The sequence below is a fragment of the Leguminivora glycinivorella genome, chromosome 1, assembly GCF_023078275.1.
Source record: "Leguminivora glycinivorella isolate SPB_JAAS2020 chromosome 1, LegGlyc_1.1, whole genome shotgun sequence".
NCBI lineage: Eukaryota > Metazoa > Arthropoda > Insecta > Lepidoptera > Tortricidae > Leguminivora > Leguminivora glycinivorella.
Window position 1 is genome coordinate 9308252 of NC_062971.1, and position 18991 is coordinate 9327242.

At 42.0% G+C, this 18991-nt stretch overlaps 1 protein-coding gene across 1 annotated transcript in view; it reads left to right on the top strand.

The window, feature by feature from the left end:
- Positions 1–18991, top strand: part of LOC125225544 (E3 ubiquitin-protein ligase arkadia-A-like) — a 31944-nt gene that overhangs the window by 5159 nt on the left and 7794 nt on the right. The window contains exons 4-11 of the mRNA XM_048129306.1: positions 1931–2058; positions 3426–3544; positions 4023–4093; positions 4261–4344; positions 6002–6075; positions 6366–6447; positions 13069–13253; positions 17984–18112. Of these exons, the coding sequence (XP_047985263.1) occupies positions 1931–2058; positions 3426–3544; positions 4023–4093; positions 4261–4344; positions 6002–6075; positions 6366–6447; positions 13069–13253; positions 17984–18107 (867 nt within the window). The 3' untranslated portion in view covers positions 18108–18112. The remainder of the gene's footprint in view (positions 1–1930; positions 2059–3425; positions 3545–4022; positions 4094–4260; positions 4345–6001; positions 6076–6365; positions 6448–13068; positions 13254–17983; positions 18113–18991) is intronic.

Below are 18991 nucleotides of genomic sequence, written 5' to 3' on the forward strand. Positions count from 1 at the left end.
TTTGAAAAATTTTTTTTGATTGAATGTATATGCATACAGATTGGTCCCATTTTTCTCAGAACCCAGTTCTGGTGGTGGGATCTTGGAGAAATCGAGGGAACTCCTCAAATCTGAAAGGCATACATATGGTGATTTTTGTGTTTTAAAGGAACAGCATGCATTTACGTACGGAACAGTGACATTTGGTGTAGTGGAACTCCTGATGATGGTCAGAATGGAACTCCTCAAATCTGAACGGCACACTTATAGTGACTTTGGTATTTTTATAAGAACAGCATGCACTTACGTCCAGAATAGTGGCATTTGGTGCAGTGGAACTGATGATGATGGTCAGAACGGAACTCCTCAAATCTGAACGGCACACTTATAGTGACTTTGGTATTTTTATAAGAACAGCATGCACTTACGTCCAGAACAGTGACATTTGGTGCAGTGGAACTGCTGATGAAGAGTGAGCCGCCCCTGGTTAGAGTTCCGTTCTGATAATCATTCTCATCTGTAAGTACTTCAGAATCATCCAAATTTCAAAATTGGTTCAGAAATGACGGAGATATCGAATAACAAACATTAAAAAATATACAGACGAATTGATAACATAATCCAACATTTAAAAGTATTTTTTTTTCTTAAAAATTATTTTTTAAAATATCATTGCAGGATTTTATGTAAAATTTCATGAGGTTGCACGAGTTTCCATTTTGTGGACGCTGTCATGTGTCAAAAAGAGGTTCTTACAAATCCGGGACAATAGATGAGAAATGGTTACTCTAGGCCAGCCATTCTCAAAGTGTGCTCCGCGGAGCCCTAGGGCTCCGCAAAACCTCTCTGGGGGCTCCGTGTGAATTTTAGCTGACTGATATGCAATTTCAACTCTCTTATATAAAACCTTGCTATAAACTATTTTTTATTTATTTATTTAATTTAAGGGTTCCATCAGATATTTTGCTTTCCAAAAGGGTTCCATGAGAAAATAAGTTTGAGAACCGCTGCTTTAGGCATTCTATGAAATGGACTTGTAGTTTTACTATATCTACATAGTCTCCTTGCAATGTTTCATTTACACAAGAAGTTCGTGCAGTAATGTACAGTCAGCCAAAAAAGTGGTTTACCACTTTTCGACCTTATGTGTTTCAAATAGAGTCGAAAAGCGGTAAACCACTTTCTTGGCTGACCGTACCAGGGTATTAAATAAGTACCTCCTACCTATATTTTCGCTAAAGCGTAAGCACTAAATACATGTTATTCGTCCATAATTGTGAAGTTCATATTTTGTATTCTTTAAGGGCCGGTTGCACCAAACCGTCTGTCTCCGTTAAAGCGTTCGTTAAATTTTATTCTATGGGAAGTTCCATAGACGTCTGCTGCGTGACGATGATGTGTCGGTCAAATGTGGTTGATGCAACTGGCCCTAAATAAAATTAAATAAACGCTTAGTATAAGTAGATGATTGAAAGTTCCTTATCACTAGTGACGTGATTGTCGGAGTGTGGTCGACATTAGTCACGGCCGCGCTGCGCGTCGGTAATGGGCCGCTCTGTGCGTGAACTGATAACACGGCATGTGTATTCTACGATTACTGCACTTTCAATAATTAATACGCTATGCTATTGACAAAATTAAATATGAATATCCTTCAGGTATATTTCAGAATTCGATTTTTTTTTCAAAAACAAGATCCGTCCAGATCACATTTGCCAGATCTGGTCTATGATTATTAAGCAATTCCCTTCAATCAGACTCAAGAATGACTGTTTTCGGTTTTGAGGAACTCATACCTAGGTACCTATAAATAGATAAAGCTATCGGAATAGCCTACTTCCTCAAACATTCTAAACATGCGCTATATACCCATTTTTTTAATCCTTGACTGCTCAGATGTAAGTATCTGACAGTGTGTACTCCAGTGGCGTTGAGAGCGTTTTGTTTGCAGCGCGAGGTGATCGACCTGACGTCGCCGCGCGCTCCGAGCCCGGCGCCGGCGCCGGCCGCCTGCTTCCCGCAGCCGCGCCCCGACCTGCTGCTACAGGCGCCGCCCGCGCAGCACTTCATGCGCACTAGGTTAGTTAGCCTGGCTCTAGGTGACCGACCTGACTCGTGACGTCACAGTTCGGTGTCAGCTACTTGCTTCCGCAGCCGCGCCCCGACCTGCTGCTACAGGCGCCGCCCGCGCAGCACTTCATGCGCACTAGGTTAGTTAGCCTGGCTCTAGGTGACCGACCTGACTCGTGACGTCACAGTTCGGTGTCAGCTACTTGCTTCCCGCAGCCGCGCCCCGACCTGCTGCTACAGGCGCCGCCCGCGCAGCACTTCATGCGCACTAGGTTAGTTAGCCTGGCTCTAGGTGACCGACCTGACTCGTGACGTCACAGTTCGGTGTCAGCTACTTGCTTCCCTCAGTCGCGCCCCGAGGCCCCGACCTGTTGATATGACCATTAGGGTGGAGCGAAAAAACACTTTTCTGGAATTAGCAAACGTAATAGTTATCATTCAATGCCCCTTAGTCTATGAAACCTATGTGCAAAATTTCAGCTTTTTAAATCAACATCTTCAGCCTCCGCATTAGGTTTGAAATTTTGAAAATCTCATACAAACCTGAAAATTCAACTTCCAGATAAAAATTTTTTTTCGGCAACATTATGTTCAGTATACATTATTGATACATATTATTACAAGAAACTACCAAAAGTTGCGAAAATAGCGTTAAAAATCGCCAATTTTCAGTATTTTAGCGGCTATTTTACCTATATATACTTGTAACACCTACTGTATCATGCACATGACTACAATGAAATAAAGAATAAAGAATATTTTGGCCAATGTACTGAAACTAGGCAAACTTGGGCGATTTTTGACGCTATTTTCGCAACTTTTAGTAATTTCTTGTAATAATATGTATCAATAATGTATACTGAACATAATACTGTCGAAAAAATTTTTTTATCTGAAAGTTGAATTTTCAGGTTTGTATGAGTTTTTCAAAATTTCAAACCTAATGCGGAGGCTGAAGATGTTGATTTAAAAAGCTGAAAATTTGCACAAAGGCTTCATAGACTAAGGGGCATTGATTGATAACTATTAGATTTGCTAATTCCAGAAAAGTGTTTTTTCGCTCCACCCTAATGACCATCCATTGTAAATAAAATACCATGTAATGTCATGGTTCGTATTTACTAAATTACTAGCTTTTGCCCGCGGCTTTGCTTGCGTTTGAAAGAGACAAAAAGTAGCCTATGTCACTCTCCATCCCTTCAACTATCTCCACTTAAAAAATCACGTCAATTCGTCGCTCCGTTTTGCCGTGAAAGACGGACAAACAAACAGACACACACACTTTCCCATTTATAATATTAGTATGGATGATATGATTAATTGATTATTATTGGGGGTCAAGTGGTAGGTATTGTCTTAACCGCTGTGTGTTGCAGGGTACGCGTGGGCGGCTGCGTGGTGGCGTGCCGCGGCTGTTGTTGCGCGCCGCACGCGCCGCACGCGCACGCGCCGCTCGTGCGCGCCCCGCGCGCGCACCACGCGCCGCACCTGCACCGTGAGTACCTAATACTATAGCTGGTTTTACTCTCACGCTGCCCGTCGACACTGACAGACCGCTCGGCCCGGGGAATGGTCAGCTTGACACTAAAACCGGCCTATACTTGCAGTCGGTAACCACGGCTCATGTACTGCACACGACTCGTTGGAAGTACAATTGCGTTTCTCTTGAGAATTCTTTGACCTTGAAATCAACATTTGCTGCTGTTGGCTCTTTTTCTCATAGGTTTGCTGACCTCTGAGGCTCTGACCTATCAGACACTGCCCGTCATTCGTAAATCTTATGGAGGCGTCAAACGGATACGAACTACTAATTGTCAGAATCTTACAAACTTTGTTTTGGTATATACACAGATGTATTAAAGGTGTGCAGTTCACACAAAATGTTCGGATTTTATGCTCCAGTGTTTCTATTAAAACTCCTTCTTCTCTTTCTCCTTCATAAAGAGTTAACGAGAATCTATATTGTTTTACAGCTCTTCGCGACGTACCGGCTCCACCGTACCGCGTGCACGAGCAGCTGTGGCATAGCCAACGGCATATGCTGGTAAATTATTTTTCCTTAACTAATCCCCGTAAATTTAAATGTAACACAAGTCAGTTAATTAATAATACTTTAATATTATCCAGTGGACTAAATAACATTATGCAGAAGGAATGAAAACCGTAGTAATTACCATTGATCAAATTCTTATTACTTGTGGGTACCCCTAGGAAATGCAGCGACGGAGCATGGCGCGCGAGTCCGCGGGCGGCGGGCTGGCGCACTTCCCGCCGCCGCCCACCACTGTGCTCGGGGTGAGTCCCCCCCCTGTCCCCGCAGGAGATGTAGCGGGCGGCCGGCTGGCGCACTTCCCGCCGCCGCCCACCACTGTGCTCGGGGTGAGTCCCTCCCCTGTTCCCACAGGAGATGTAGCGGGCGGCCGGCTGGCGCACTTCCCGCCGCCGCCCACCACTGTGCTCGGGGTGAGTCCCCCCTGTTCCCACAGGAGATGTAGCGGGCGGCCGGCTGGCGCACTTCCCGCCGCCGCCCACCACTGTGCTCGGGGTGAGTCCCTCCCCTGTTCCCACAGGAGATGTAGCGGGCGGCCGGCTGGCGCACTTCCCGCCGCCGCCCACCACTGTGCTCGGGGTGAGTCCCCCCCCTGTCCCCGCAGGAGATGTAGCGGGCGGCCGGCTGGCGCACTTCCCGCCGCCGCCCACCACTGTGCTCGGGGTGAGTCCCCCCTGTCCCCGCAGGAGATGTAGCGGGCGGCCGGCTGGCGCACTTCCCGCCGCCGCCCACCACTGTGCTCGGGGTGAGTCCCCCCCCTGACACCGCAGGAGATGTAGCGGGCGGCCGGCTGGCGCACTTCCCGCCGCCGCCCACCACTGCTCGGGGTGAGTCCCCCCCCTGACACCGCAGGAGATGTAGCGGGCGGCCGGCTGGCGCACTTCCCGCCGCCGCCCACCACTGTGCTCGGGGTGAGTCCCCCCCCCTGTCCCCGCAGGAGATGTAGCGGGCGGCCGGCTGGCGCACTTCCCGCCGCCGCCCACCACTGTGCTCGGGGTGAGTCCCTCCCCTGTTCCCACAGGAGATGTAGCGGGCGGCCGGCTGGCGCACTTCCCGCCGCCGCCCACCACTGTGCTCGGGGTGAGTCCCCCCTGACACCGCAGGAGATGTAGCGGGCGGCCGGCTGGCGCACTTCCCGCCGCCGCCCACCACTGTGCTCGGGGTGAGTCCCCCCCCTGACCCCGCAGGAGATGTAGCGGGCGGCCGGCTGGCGCACTTCCCGCCGCCGCCCACCACTGTGCTCGGGGTGAGTCCCCCCCCCTGTTCCCGCAGGAGATGTAGGGGGCGGCCGGCTGGCGCACTTCCCGCCGCCGCCCACCACTGTGCTCGGGGTGAGTCCCTCCCCTGTTCCCACAGGAGATGTAGCGGGCGGCCGGCTGGCGCACTTCCCGCCGCCGCCCACCACTGTGCTCGGGGTGAGTCCCTCCCCTGTTCCCACAGGAGATGTAGCGGGCGGCCGGCTGGCGCACTTCCCGCCGCCGCCCACCACTGTGCTCGGGGTGAGTCCCTCCCCTGTTCCCACAGGAGATGTAGCGGGCGGCCGGCTGGCGCACTTCCCGCCGCCGCCCACCACTGTGCTCGGGGTGAGTCCCCCCCCCTGTTCCCGCAGGAGATGTAGGGGGCGGCCGGCTGGCGCACGTCCCGCCGCCGCCCACCACTACCACTGTGAGATGGTTAACTACTTTACTTGTCTCTGATTCAATCATTATTTCCTCTTTCTCTAATTGAATCTTAAATATAAATATGTAGGTACCAATATCATGTAATGCAAGCCTAAATTGAATAATAAACTCATTCTATCAATAGAGATTTTTCATAATTCTTATCAAAGATATTGGTTTATACTTGGTTTGAATGAAATACTTCTTCGTGGTTGAATGAAAATTAACTCTTTCATTTCAGTTTCCTGATTACTTCGAACGCCTAGACACAAACGGCCCTAATGTTGATTTCGAATCATCAAGACCCATCTTGATGTAAGTTTTTGTATTTTTTTCTTATAGTTTTAATGTAATTACCTTTATATTGTATGCAATATGCTGTCTAAGCCTTATCACAAAGAATAGCTGGGTCCACACTGGCCGCACGCCTCGCGAGGAAAACGTCCGTGCTCATGCGCGTACATTTGCCTCACTCGAGCAAATTTGTACAGCAAGATGGCGGCCCTCGGTCAGCTGTTCAAAATAATGTGGACCCACCCATTGTGTTTACATATACCACTAGACGTCAAAAGCATTTGTCCAGTAGTGTTCATTAATGATTGCAGGCAAGGTCCTCATGTGCACCACCACATGCACCACTACCTGCAGATGTACCCACCACACTTGCATATCTCCATACATCCTTCGGTAAGTGTTAATGTATCACAAAAAACATTATTTCTGAGTGTATCATCTCAGTATGTTAGACTGGGTGTACAAATAATACAAGTGGAACATTTCTTAGAAAATGCTTATAAAAAATCAGTAAATAAATAGTAGTATTTTAGTCCGCAAAGGTTGTTTTTATTATCAAGAAAGTTTGACTTCTCTTTGATTGAAAAATATTACAAACGGTAGGCTACTCGCACCGTTATACATTTGTTTTTACCAACATATGGCGGTAGGCAGAGCGTCGGACCTGCAAGTTGAGTGTGCGTTCGGCTCCTCAAGTCCTCGGTTCTATATAATATACAGGATATCGGTTCTTTATCTGATATTGGATGGGATAATGTGAAAACGCACTTACAAGTCGCCGTCAATAGGCTAGTTTCCTACTGGTCAAATCAGCTTCTTTTTAAGAACTGTCAAAACGACTTGCTAATATGGAATTACTATGAAATACTGAGGAGTGACGTCACGGTCAATTCATTTACTTTATATCCTTCTCTTTGACTTATTAAATAGAAATTATGTTCAAACATAATTCCTGTCCATATTTTTCTTCTAATTATGTGGTGCTTTATTTCGTGCACTGCATAAAATATTTTATTTTAAGTATAGGAAACTAGCCTATTATAGAATTTGTGAAGAATGTAAACAAACCTTGTAGTCAAAATGTATTTAATTTTCATTCTAACTCGTCAGATACTGGCTAAATCCATGTGTTATTTAATCAACGTGTTATTTAAGAGGCCTTACTCCTAAAGACGAGCGTTTTTTGCAAAATGGAACCTTTTTCATTCAAAATTATAAAGAAACTATAAATGATTATTAAAAAAATGATAATGTTCCTAAAAGTACATATCTTAAGCTAGAAAGTCAATTGGTACTACTTTAAAATATGTCTTTTTATACTTCCGAAAAATCAGTTTTTTCGGAAGACGTTTTCAAATTTCGTAGTGGGATAGCTCGTTTAGAATCGTGATTGTGCTGTTAAAAATGTTATTTGGGGTAAATAATGATCACAATCCTATTTGTTATATCCTGTACGAGTTAGCTAATACTTTGACATTTTAAGATTTACTTGAAATGGTGGATAAATAACCTTCCGTATCCTCCCCATTTTTTCGATAAAAAGAGGTTTACATTATGTATTTTTCCTGCGATTCCTGCATTTTTTGTAACTCTTAAATAATATTATCCTAAACTAGAACTTCTTATTGACCTATAACAAAAAAATCATACATATAAGACATACTTTTCTGTCGATAGATATGTTTTTAAAACACCTAAAATTCGAATAAAAGACACTGTGCTAACGCGAGCCCGCTCAGTCTGCGCCGAGCGCTCGAAGACAACGGACCTGCGTTTGATCGTCCGGCGCACCTAGCTTTCGTAAGCAGCTCGATAGTTCCGAGAAGTGTCGTAAACTGCGACTAAATAAATCTTGATCCTTTTTACACCTTATGCAATTTTAGCATTCGACATGCTTTTCATATGATTTTGGATTTTAAGTTATACGTGAAGTTTGTTGAGAGTTTTAATTATTATTATATTTTGGGACCAGGATGAGGTTCTGGTTCTCATGATGATGGAGTCAGGCAGGAGATGTTCAACAGAACTGCTATTCTACTTATCATAACTCCACCATGTTTGGGCTCATTAGATTTGGGCTGATGAGCACCATCGATCTAGATGAGGTCCAAGGTCTCATGATGGAGTCAGGAGGTGGTCAACAGAACTGCTATTCTCCTCATCATAACCCCATCATGTTTGGGCTCATTAGATTTGGGCTGACGAGCACCATCGAACTAGATGAGGTCCAAGGTCTCATGACGGGGTCAGGAGGTGGCCAACAGAACTGCTATTCTCCTCATCATAACCCCATCATGTTCGGACTCATTAGATTAAGGCTGACGAGCACCATCGAACTAGATGAGGTCCAAGGTCTCATGATGGAGTCAGAGGTGGTCAACAGAACAGCTATTCTCCTCATCATAACCCCATCATGTTTGGACTCATTACATTTGGGCTGACGAGCACCATCGAACTAGATGAGGTCCAAGGTCTTATGATGGAGTCAGGAGGTGGTCAACAGAACTGCTATTCTCCTCATCATAACCCCATCATGTTTGGGCTCATTAGATTTGGGCTGACGAGCACCATCGAACTAGATGAGGTCCAGGGTCTCATGATGGAGTCAGGAGGTGGCCAACAGAACTGCTATTCTCCTCATCATAACCCCATCATGTTCGGGCTCATTAGATTTGGGCTGACGAGCACCATCGAACTAGACGAGGTCCAAGTTCTCATAATGGAGTCAGGAGGTGGTCAACAGAACTGCTATTCTCCTCATCATAACCCCATCATGTTTGGGCTCATTATAAATATGTGGAAGGTCGTTAATAATAATAAATGGAAAAAATGTTTTATTAGGGTACCCCTACATGTAAAGAGGGGGCAGATATTTTTTTTTCATTTCAACCCCAACGTATGATATAGTTAGATAGGTATTTAAAAATGAATTAGGTTTTACTAACTTCGATTTTTGATAATTTTCATATTTTCGGAAATAATCGCTCCTAAAGGAAAAAAAGTGCGACCCCCCCCCTATAACTTTTAAACCATATGTTTAAAAATATGAAAAAAATCACAAAAGTAGAACTTTACAAAGACTTTCTTTGAAACTTGTTTTGAACTTTATAGGTTAGTTTTTGAGAAAAATACGGAAAACTACGGAACCCTACACTGAGCGTGGCCCGACACGCTTTTGGCCGGTTTTTATTTTATTTTAATACTTTTCTGTGCTATTCATACATAGCCACCCTAGGGGATTCAGTATTGACAGCTTCTTTTTTCTTTCTGCATATATTTCTTTCCGCTTGTAAGTTTGTTGTAAATAAGACTGCTTGCACTTACATTGACATTATAATTACATAATGCTATTAAATTAAATCTAATGAAGCGTTGTTTTATTTCCTAAATCTCAAAACCCTCTAAATCGAATATGTATAGTAATGAGCAAAAATTTTACCGCAGACTTTCCAAACCGACGATGTTTGATCAGCTACTTTTAGAACGAACATGTACATATTTTGATTTTCACCCTTTAAAATGTTTCTAAGACGCAATATTTTGCAAATTTGGTCACGTCATCCACAGTTAAACTGTGGAATGAATTGTCGCCAGCGGTATTTCCGGACCAATGCGACCTTCAAACCTTCAAGAAAAGAGTGTACATCCATCTTAAAGGCCGGCAACGCACCTCCAACACTTCTGGTGCTTCTGGTGTCCATGGGCGGCAGTGATCGCTTACCATCAGGCAGACTATCTGCTCGTTTGCCTCCTATCCCATAAAAAAACGTTTAATATTTTTTAAGAAAAAAAAAAACCGCCGCCTTTCGGGTTCTGGTGAAAGCTACTTGCGAATGTTGGATTATGTAGAAATGTGTAGGTATTTTTTAAAACTGCTTTTAATGCTTTAATTATTTGATGGCAACACAAATCAATATACGTATAACGCTAAGGTTTGAGGAGTTTCTCAATTCCTCATGAATCCGATATAAGAAATCGAAGCTTGACAAACTTTGACTTGAAAACTCAGTATGCTTAACAAACATAACTAAATAAATGTCACTGTTCTGAACTTAAATGCATGCTTTTCTTACAAGTTCAGATTTGAGGAGTTCGGTTCTGACCATCATCAGCAGTTCCACTGCACCAAATGTCACTGTTCTGGACGTAAGTGCATGCTGTTCTTATATAAATACCAAAGTCACTATAAGCGTGCCGTTCAGATTTGAGGAGTTTGGTTCTAAGTGTTCTGACCATCATCAGCAGTTCCACTGCACCAAATATCACTGTTCTGGACTGGACGTAAGTGCATGATGTTCTTATAAGAATACCAAAGTCACTATAAGTGTTCCGTTCAGATTTGAGAAGATCGGTTCTGACCATCATCAGCAGTTCCACTGCACCAAATGTCACTGTTCTGGACGAAAGTGCATGCTGTTCTTATAAAAATACCAAAGTCACTATAAGCGTGCCGTTTAGATTTGAGAAGTTCCGTTCTGGCCATCATCAGCAGTTCCACTGCACCAAATGTCACTGTTCCGTACCTAAATGCATGCTGTTCCTTTAAAAACACAAAAATCACCATACGTATGCCTTTCAGATTCGAGGAGTTCCCTCGATTACTCCAGGATCCCATCATCAGAACTGGGTTCTGAGAAAAATGGGACCAATCTGTATTCATGTACATTCAATATTTTTTTTTATCGGTCCAGTAACAACGGAGATATCGAGGAACAAACATAAAAAAATGAAAAAAAATAAACATACAGACGAATTGAGAACCTCGCCTCAAATCTCTCAGATTTGAGGCGACGGTTAAAAAGTGACACATCATGAGCAGTTCCAATGCACCAAATGTCACTGTTCTGGACGAAAGTGCATGCTGTTCTTATAAAAATACCAAAGTCACAAGCGTGCCGTTCAGATTTGAGAAGTTCCGTTCTGGCCATCATCAGCAGTTCCACTGCACCAAATGTCACTGTTCCGTACCTAAATGCATGCTGTTCCTTTAAAAACAAAAATCACCATACGTATGCCTTTCAGATTCGAGGAGTTCCCTCGATTACTCCAGGATCCCATCATCAGAACTGGGTTCTGAGAAAAATGGGACCAATCTGTATTCATGTACATTCAATATTTTTTTTTTAATCGGTCCAGTAACAACGGAGATATCGAGGAACAAACAAAAAAATGAAAAAAAAATAAACATACAGACGAATTGAGAACCTCGCCTCAAATCTCTCAGATTTGAGGCGACGGTTAAAAAGTGACACATCATGAGCAGTTCCAATGCACCAAATGTCACTGTTCTGGACGTAAGTGCATGCTGTTCTTATAAAAATATGAAAGTCACTATAACTGTGATCATTTCCGAAAATATTAATATTAATTTTTATTAAGCAGAAACGTCTGCTAACGATTCTAAACATTTTTATATTAAAGGAAAAAATGGAAAAATGTACGCTTCCGGCGGGACTTGAACCCGCACCATTTTTGCAATCCGTGCAATGCTCTTACCAATTGAGCTACGGAAGCCACGCCGGACTTCGCAAATCTTTCCATGCCTATCCTTTTGTACACACGTCTTGGGGTGACGTCTAGCGCCATCTACCGACAGACTATTACATCTTGTTGTTGTTACAAAAGGATAGGCATGGAAAGATTTGCGAAGTCCGGCGTGGCTTCCGTAGTTCAATTGGTAAGAGCATTGCACGGATTGCAAAAATGGTGCGGGTTCAAGTCCCGCCGGAAGCGTAAATTTTTCCATTTTTTCCTTTAATATAAAAATATTAATATTATCAAAAAACGATCTTAGTAAACCCTTATTCATTTTTAAATACCTATCCAACAATATATCACACGTTGGGGTTGAAATGAAAAAAAAATCAGCCCCCACTTTACATGTAGGAGGGGTACCCTAATAAAACATTTTTTTCCATTTTTTATTTTTGCACTTTGTTGGCGTGATTGATATACATATTGTTACTAAATTTCAGCTTTCTAGTGCTTACGGTTACTGAGATTATCCGCGGACGGACGGACGGACACAGACATGGCGAAACTATAGGGGTTCCTAGTTGACTACGGAACCCTAAAAAACAGAAACCACTATTAAACTATTCTCTAATTTCAAGTTCCTAACTAAAATTTTCCTAATAAAAAAAAAACAAATTGATCCCGCTACAAACTTTCACTCCCTTTTTCCCTCTACTAGGGGTGTAAATTTTCATAATCGATTCTTATCTCTTCGAAATTGTGTTAATGCAATCTATACAAATTTCGACTTTCTAGCTTTCGTAGTTTTGGCTCAGCGGTGTTGGTTGTTGAATCAATAAATTAGGAAACCTGAATTTATATATGTATATGTAGACTAATACTATACTTTTACTACATTCATATACCTTATTTACTACTACCATACCATGAATATGAAATTAAATAAAGAGTCCCCATATAAAATTGAAAATTATGTTATTAGCAATTTAATTCAAAACTATCAAGATTATTCGTGTCTGCGTTGAAACGCGCGTTGAGTTGCCGGTGCTCACGTACCGAGCGCCAACGCCATCTATCGATGGCCGTTTCGTGAAATTGATGAGCGCTCTAAGGAATAAGGAGTCTTAACGTAAATCAGTTAGTTATAAGTTGTTGTTAGGTACACAATTACTTGAGACTTGAGAGGTATTCTCAAATGTTTTCAATTTTGTTGGTACAATTTATTTAATTATAGAGGTAAACATGTTTATTAATTTAATCAATTCATATCACATTATGATCCTCAACCTTTAAAATAATAAAATTGTGCTAGAATATTGATATTTTATAGAATGGTTTGATTGGTTTGTTTACATTGTTGACAATTTCTATTGACGGCGATTTTACACTAACCGAGGACTCAAGGAGCGGAACGCACGCTCAACTTGCAGGTTTGGAGCTCTGCTTACGCTGCGCCATACGTTAAAAAAAGGCTCTAGATCCGATACGGGATCGGATAATGTCTGTAACCGACGTGGTGGTGGTCGTGCGCATGCGCAGGGCTACGGGTCGCTCCCGGAGGCGTGGTCGCGCGAGGCGGCGGTGGCGCGGCGCGCGGCGCGGGGCGCGTCGCTGGCGGTGATCGAGCGCAACACGTACCGCCACGCCTACCGCAGCCACCCCGGCATGCCCGACGAGAAGTGCACCATCTGCCTCTCCATCTTCGAGGTCGACTCGCACTGCAGGTGACGCGCGTATTTTCATACACCGTAAAACCGGGCAACTCACGTAAAATTGTCGATGATCGCTCGACATGTTTCGCTCCGTAACGAGGAGCATTTTCATTGAGCACGCGCGATCACGATGGTATCCCGACGCAGACTGCAGACCGCAGCTCGCTGCAACCGTTGACTCGGCGCGGGGGTCGGCATCGCTCGTGCTCAATGAAAATGCTGCTCGTTACGGAGCGAAACATGTCAAGCGATCTTCGACAATTTTACGTGAGTTACCCGGTTTTACATGTTTAATATGTCAGTGTTGAGACACGATAGTTTTATTAAGTCTTCGGTAGCGTAAGGCATCCCTAAAGGTTTCCTCTATTCTTATATTATCTTATTTATATAATATCTCATTTAACTGTCCCATTTTCCAAAGACGAGTGAATACTGACTGGTTTTCTTAAAGTTAAGAACATTTTGTAAAAACAAAATATGCCGCATCAATTTAATTTTTAAACAGCCGGGTCCACACAGAGAGAGGCACGTCGCGAGGCATGTTCTCACGCAGCAAATGCCCAGTGTAGACGTAGTACGGCCGTGGCAGCGCACACGTTTTGTTCGGCCGAGTAGTCATAGGGCTTACGGCGAAATTATGGTCAAAAGCTGCACTTTATGCAGAAAGCAAGCCACTTTGCACAGTGATACTAGGGACCAATACAAATGATTTCATTCGAGGAAACACGATTTTCATCCACTAGAATTCAAGATGGCGGACATTTTCCAAAATGGCGGCCGCATATTTTTAAAAATTTATAGAATCATAACGGTTGCACCGATTTTGATGGTTGAGGTGTGTATCAGTTCGTATTGAAGAGTTTATTAATATAAAAAATTAAAGTCATAAAAAAATTAAGATGGCGGCCGAATAATAAGAAAAATATGAAATTTTCAAACTTTTTTTTTCATTCTCGTGAAATTTACCAATAAATTTTCTATGACATGGCCACATTTTTATGTATTTAAATTAAACCTGATAATATTATCTACATAATAAAGTAAACATCATGAAAATCCGTTGAGAAGTTTTTGAACTGTACCCATTTCAAATGGAGCGCGCGGATTTAAAAGACGTTTTTGCACGTGATGTAAAAAATTTTGGAATCATAACGGCTGCACCGATTTTAATGGTTGGGGTGGCTATCAGTTTGTATTAAAACTTTTATTAGTATAAAAATTAAAATCATTTAAAAAATTAAAGATGGCGGCCGAATAATAAGAAAAATATGAACTTTTCAAATTTTTTTTTGTATACTCACGAAATTTACAAATAGTTTTTCTACGATATGGTCACATTTTTATTTATTGAAATAAAATCTGATAATATCACCTGCAAAATAAAACAAAAAATATCAAAATCCGTTCAGTAGTTTTTGAACTATACGCATTGCAAATGAAGCGCGCGGGTTTGAAAGACGTCTTTGCACTTGATGTGATGCATCGTATCGTTTGGTACCGCTATACACGCAAGACTGATTATTTATTTTGGTCACAACTTACTATATTACTGTTCAGAATCAATGGTTTTAGTATTTATATACATTATTAGTTTTTATTCCGAGTTTAGGTATATTTGTCTGTGGTCAAGAGTAAGCCCATTTATAATAAAAAAAAAAAAAATTTAGATAACCCCCGTAAACTTTGATGGTCATAATTCTTATTTTAATACATAAAAGAACTTCAATAGGTACACATAACATTTGTATCACTTCTCCTTTTCAAGGCTAGAGATAATCTCCGACAACTTCTGTAGCGGGCTACGGAAACATATATTAATACAAAACTTATTTTTTGCTTCTCGTCTAGGTTATACTGAAAGATAAAAGTCATACAAAATAATATCAAAATACAAGGAAATAATGAATAAATAATAATTTATAATATCATTTTTGCAATATACTTTTTTTCGGCAGCTGCCTTTGCAAATGTTACATTGCATTATTTGCATTGCGCAGGGTAGACCCACAACACGTACAGCGTATTGTTTCGCAGCCTTTTTCACACCCGCAATTGACCAAGTATACCCATTCATACCATATCTCCCTGTTTTCAGACCACTGCAGTACTCAACTATCATTGTACGAATGTACGTCTTCCAACCCCAGGATGATGGCATAGGCATATATAAGTAATATCCAGAATATGGGGCGTTGTTGTTGTTATACGACACGGAGCGCAAGTGCCGATGTTGGTTACTAATTTATTTTTGGTGGTAAACAGTTTCTTGCTCACCAAGTTCAGGTGAAATTTTCAATCATGGCGATTATTCCTCCAGGAAGACTTTGTAGTTACTGCGATGTTTCTATCAAAGCTGGTATAACTTCAGGGCGTGCAAACAATGTTTTAGAATATGATTTTTTCTTTTTGTATTGAAAAAAGAAGTGGTGTCATACGTAAAGGGGTAAAAACCACGAAGAGCAGTCGGTCTTCCAGTGTCCAAAGTGTTGGCTATTTTATAACTTATACTCTGGCAGGTTATTCTCCTTTGAAATATTAAGAAAATATACTAGACAAGACTAAAATTTCCCAATATAATGAGCTCCATAGATCCCATGCTTAAATGCCAAATTGGGACCGTTCTTAACACATATTTTAGTGAGCAAGCGTGAACTTTGCCACCCTGAACTCACTCCAGGCCATTTCATGAGGAAAAGACCTTTCGAGGCTCTAAGCTAGGTCCAAACCCGAATCTGGCCACTGACTTTACATCTATCCTTCACCCGTACTTCAGAGTTCAGTAGTTTTTATTTAAATACCAAGACATCTGTATCGGAAGATCTGATGATACGCGTGAGTCCCTGAGATACAATGAGGCTATCGGCTTCTTCCGGTTACGTTCCTAATATGGTTTACCCTGAAATAGCAGAGCAAATGTACTCTGAGAAAGTAAATTGTTTAGACAAACAATTCACCACACTAATAACATCAACAGGCTACAGTTTCTGGAAAAAGCCTTGTTGGTTGTCAGTGTATTCCTGGAGGAATAATGGCCAAGCTTGAAAAGTTCACCTGCGGCCTATATATGATCCTTTATCGGTGAACTTGGTGCGCAAGGAACTGTTTCCAACCAAAATTAATAACCAGCATCCCACCAACATCGTCAGCACTACAATAACATAGGCTCCTTGTCGTATAACAAGCAGACCATCTCCAAACGTAGGCTAAGTAGACGAGAAAAGAAAATAAGTTATTTTATACATAGATATTTCTGTAGCCCCCTACAGAAGTTGTCGAGAATTATCTCTGGAGTTCTCGGAAAGGAAATTGCTATTAATACAAATGTTATGTTATTTGCATTTAAGTTCTTTTAGGTTTTGCCCGTGCGGTGACGGGTTAAGAATTTCACCACCCCTTTCTTCCCGTGGGTGTCGTAGAAGGCGACTGTGGGATATGGGTTAAATTGTGGTGCAGGCGAGAGGCTGGCAACCTGTCACTGCAATGTCACAGTTTCGTTTTCTTTCAACCCCTTATTTGCCAAGAGTGGCACTGAAACCTGAGTAGTTTCATGTGCTTTGCCTACCCCTTCATGGGACACAGGCGTGATTGTATGTATGTATGTAGTTCTTTTAGGTAGGTGTTAAAATAAAAATTATGATCATCAAAGTTTACGGGGGTTATCTAAATATACCTAAACTCGGAATAAAAAACTAATAATGTATATAAATACTAAAACCATTGATTCTGAACAGTAATATAGTAAGTTGTGACCAAAATAAATAATCAGTCTTGCGTGTATAGCGGTACCAAACGATACGATGCATCACATCAAGTGCAAAGACGTCTTTTAAACCCGCGCGCTTCATTTGCAATGCGTATAGTTCAAAAACTACTGAACGGATTTTAATGTTTTTTGTTTTATTTTGCAGATGATATTATCAGATTTTATTTCAATAAATAAAAATGTGACCATATCGTAGAAAAACTATTCGTAAATTTCGTGAGAATACAAAAAAAATTGAAAATTTCATATTTTTCTTATTATTCGGCCGCCATCTTTAATGTTTTAAATGATTTTAATTTTTATATTAATAAACGTTTTAATACAAACTGATAGCCACCCCAACCATTAAAATCGGTGCAGCCGTTATAATTCCAATTTTTTTTACATCACGTGCAAAAACGTCTTTCAAATCCACGCGCTCCATTTGAAATGGGTATAGTTCAAAAACTACTCAACAGATGTTCATGATTTTTATTATTTTATGTAGGTAATATTATCAGGTTTAATTAAAAGACATAAAAATGTAGCCATGTCATAGAAAATTTATCGGTAAATTTCACGAGAATGAAAAAAAAAGTTTGAAAATTTCATATTTTTCTTATTATTAGGCCGCTATCTTAAATTGTTTTATGACTTTAATTTTTTATATTAATAAACTCTTTAATACGAACTGATAGACACCTCAACCATCAAAATCGGTGCAACCGTTATGATTCTATAAATTTTTTAAAATATGCGGCCGCCATTTTGGAAAATGTCCGCCATCTTGAATTCTAGTGGATGAAAATCGTGTTTCCTCGGATGAAATCATTTGTATTGGTCCCTAGTATCACTGTGCAAAGTGGTTTGCTTTCTGCATAAAATGCAGTTTTTTTCCGTAAGCCCTATGACTAGAGGCACGTCTACATTGAACATTTGCCGCGCGGCACGTTGCCCCACCCTGTGTAGACCCGGCTAACAAATATTGGTAATCTCGCAGGCGACTCCCCTGCATGCACCTGTTCCATATGGAGTGCGTGGACCAGTGGCTCAGCACCAACAAGCACTGCCCCATCTGCCGCGTCGACATCGAGACGCACCTCAACAAGGATGCCGCCTTCTAAACAAGGTACCTACTTTATTACTCAATTTGTAAAACCTTTTAATACCATTGCACGCCAATGTCTCTGGCATAAACTAACAAATATAAATTGTACTGAAAATGTTTAGGTTACATTGACAATGTACGTTATAGCACTTATAAGCGTTCTTGATGGTGCTTTTCTTTTGGCGCCGTGCTCGCGGCGGCAAACGTCCACTGTAAACTTGCCTCGGCCGAGGCAGGTTGATCGGCTGAGCTAAATGCGCGAACTTCTTCGGACAAGGCGCGTCTACGTAGCACAACTGGCGCGCGAGGATATTGCCTAGCGACGACGTGCTTCATTGTGTGGTCCCGGCCCGGCTATTGGCTAAACCGCTAATATCAGTACCCACTCAGCGGGTTCTTCGGCATCTGAGCAAAGTTTACGAGTCACCAGGCGGGTTCTTGGTTACGAAAGTGTTAAATAAAACCGGTAGTCAGAATACTGGTAACGATCCCAGAATTGAAGTAATTTGTTGACTCTTATAAAGATGTCTAGACAGGTTAGACTTATTATAGTATTTTATGCAACAGGCGTTTAAAGGAGGTCAAAAAAGACGAGTGGCGTGGGTAACAATTTGAGGCGAAGCCGAAAATTGTTATTGAGACGACACGAGTATTTTTTTGACTCAGTTAACACTTTCGAAACCGGGCTCTACGCGGCGCTACGACATTTTCGCTACATACGGGGAAACCCATGTAATCGGCTACGCTTCTACGAGCGGTATGCCCGACAGTCGGGTTCTTGGTAGCGAAAGTGTTAAACACCGTTGCATACAATACTTTTTCTACGACCATGCACTTAGTTTTTAATAGTTTTCTTGAATAACTTTCGTGAAATTCACACTGCTTCCTGTATTTTGACGC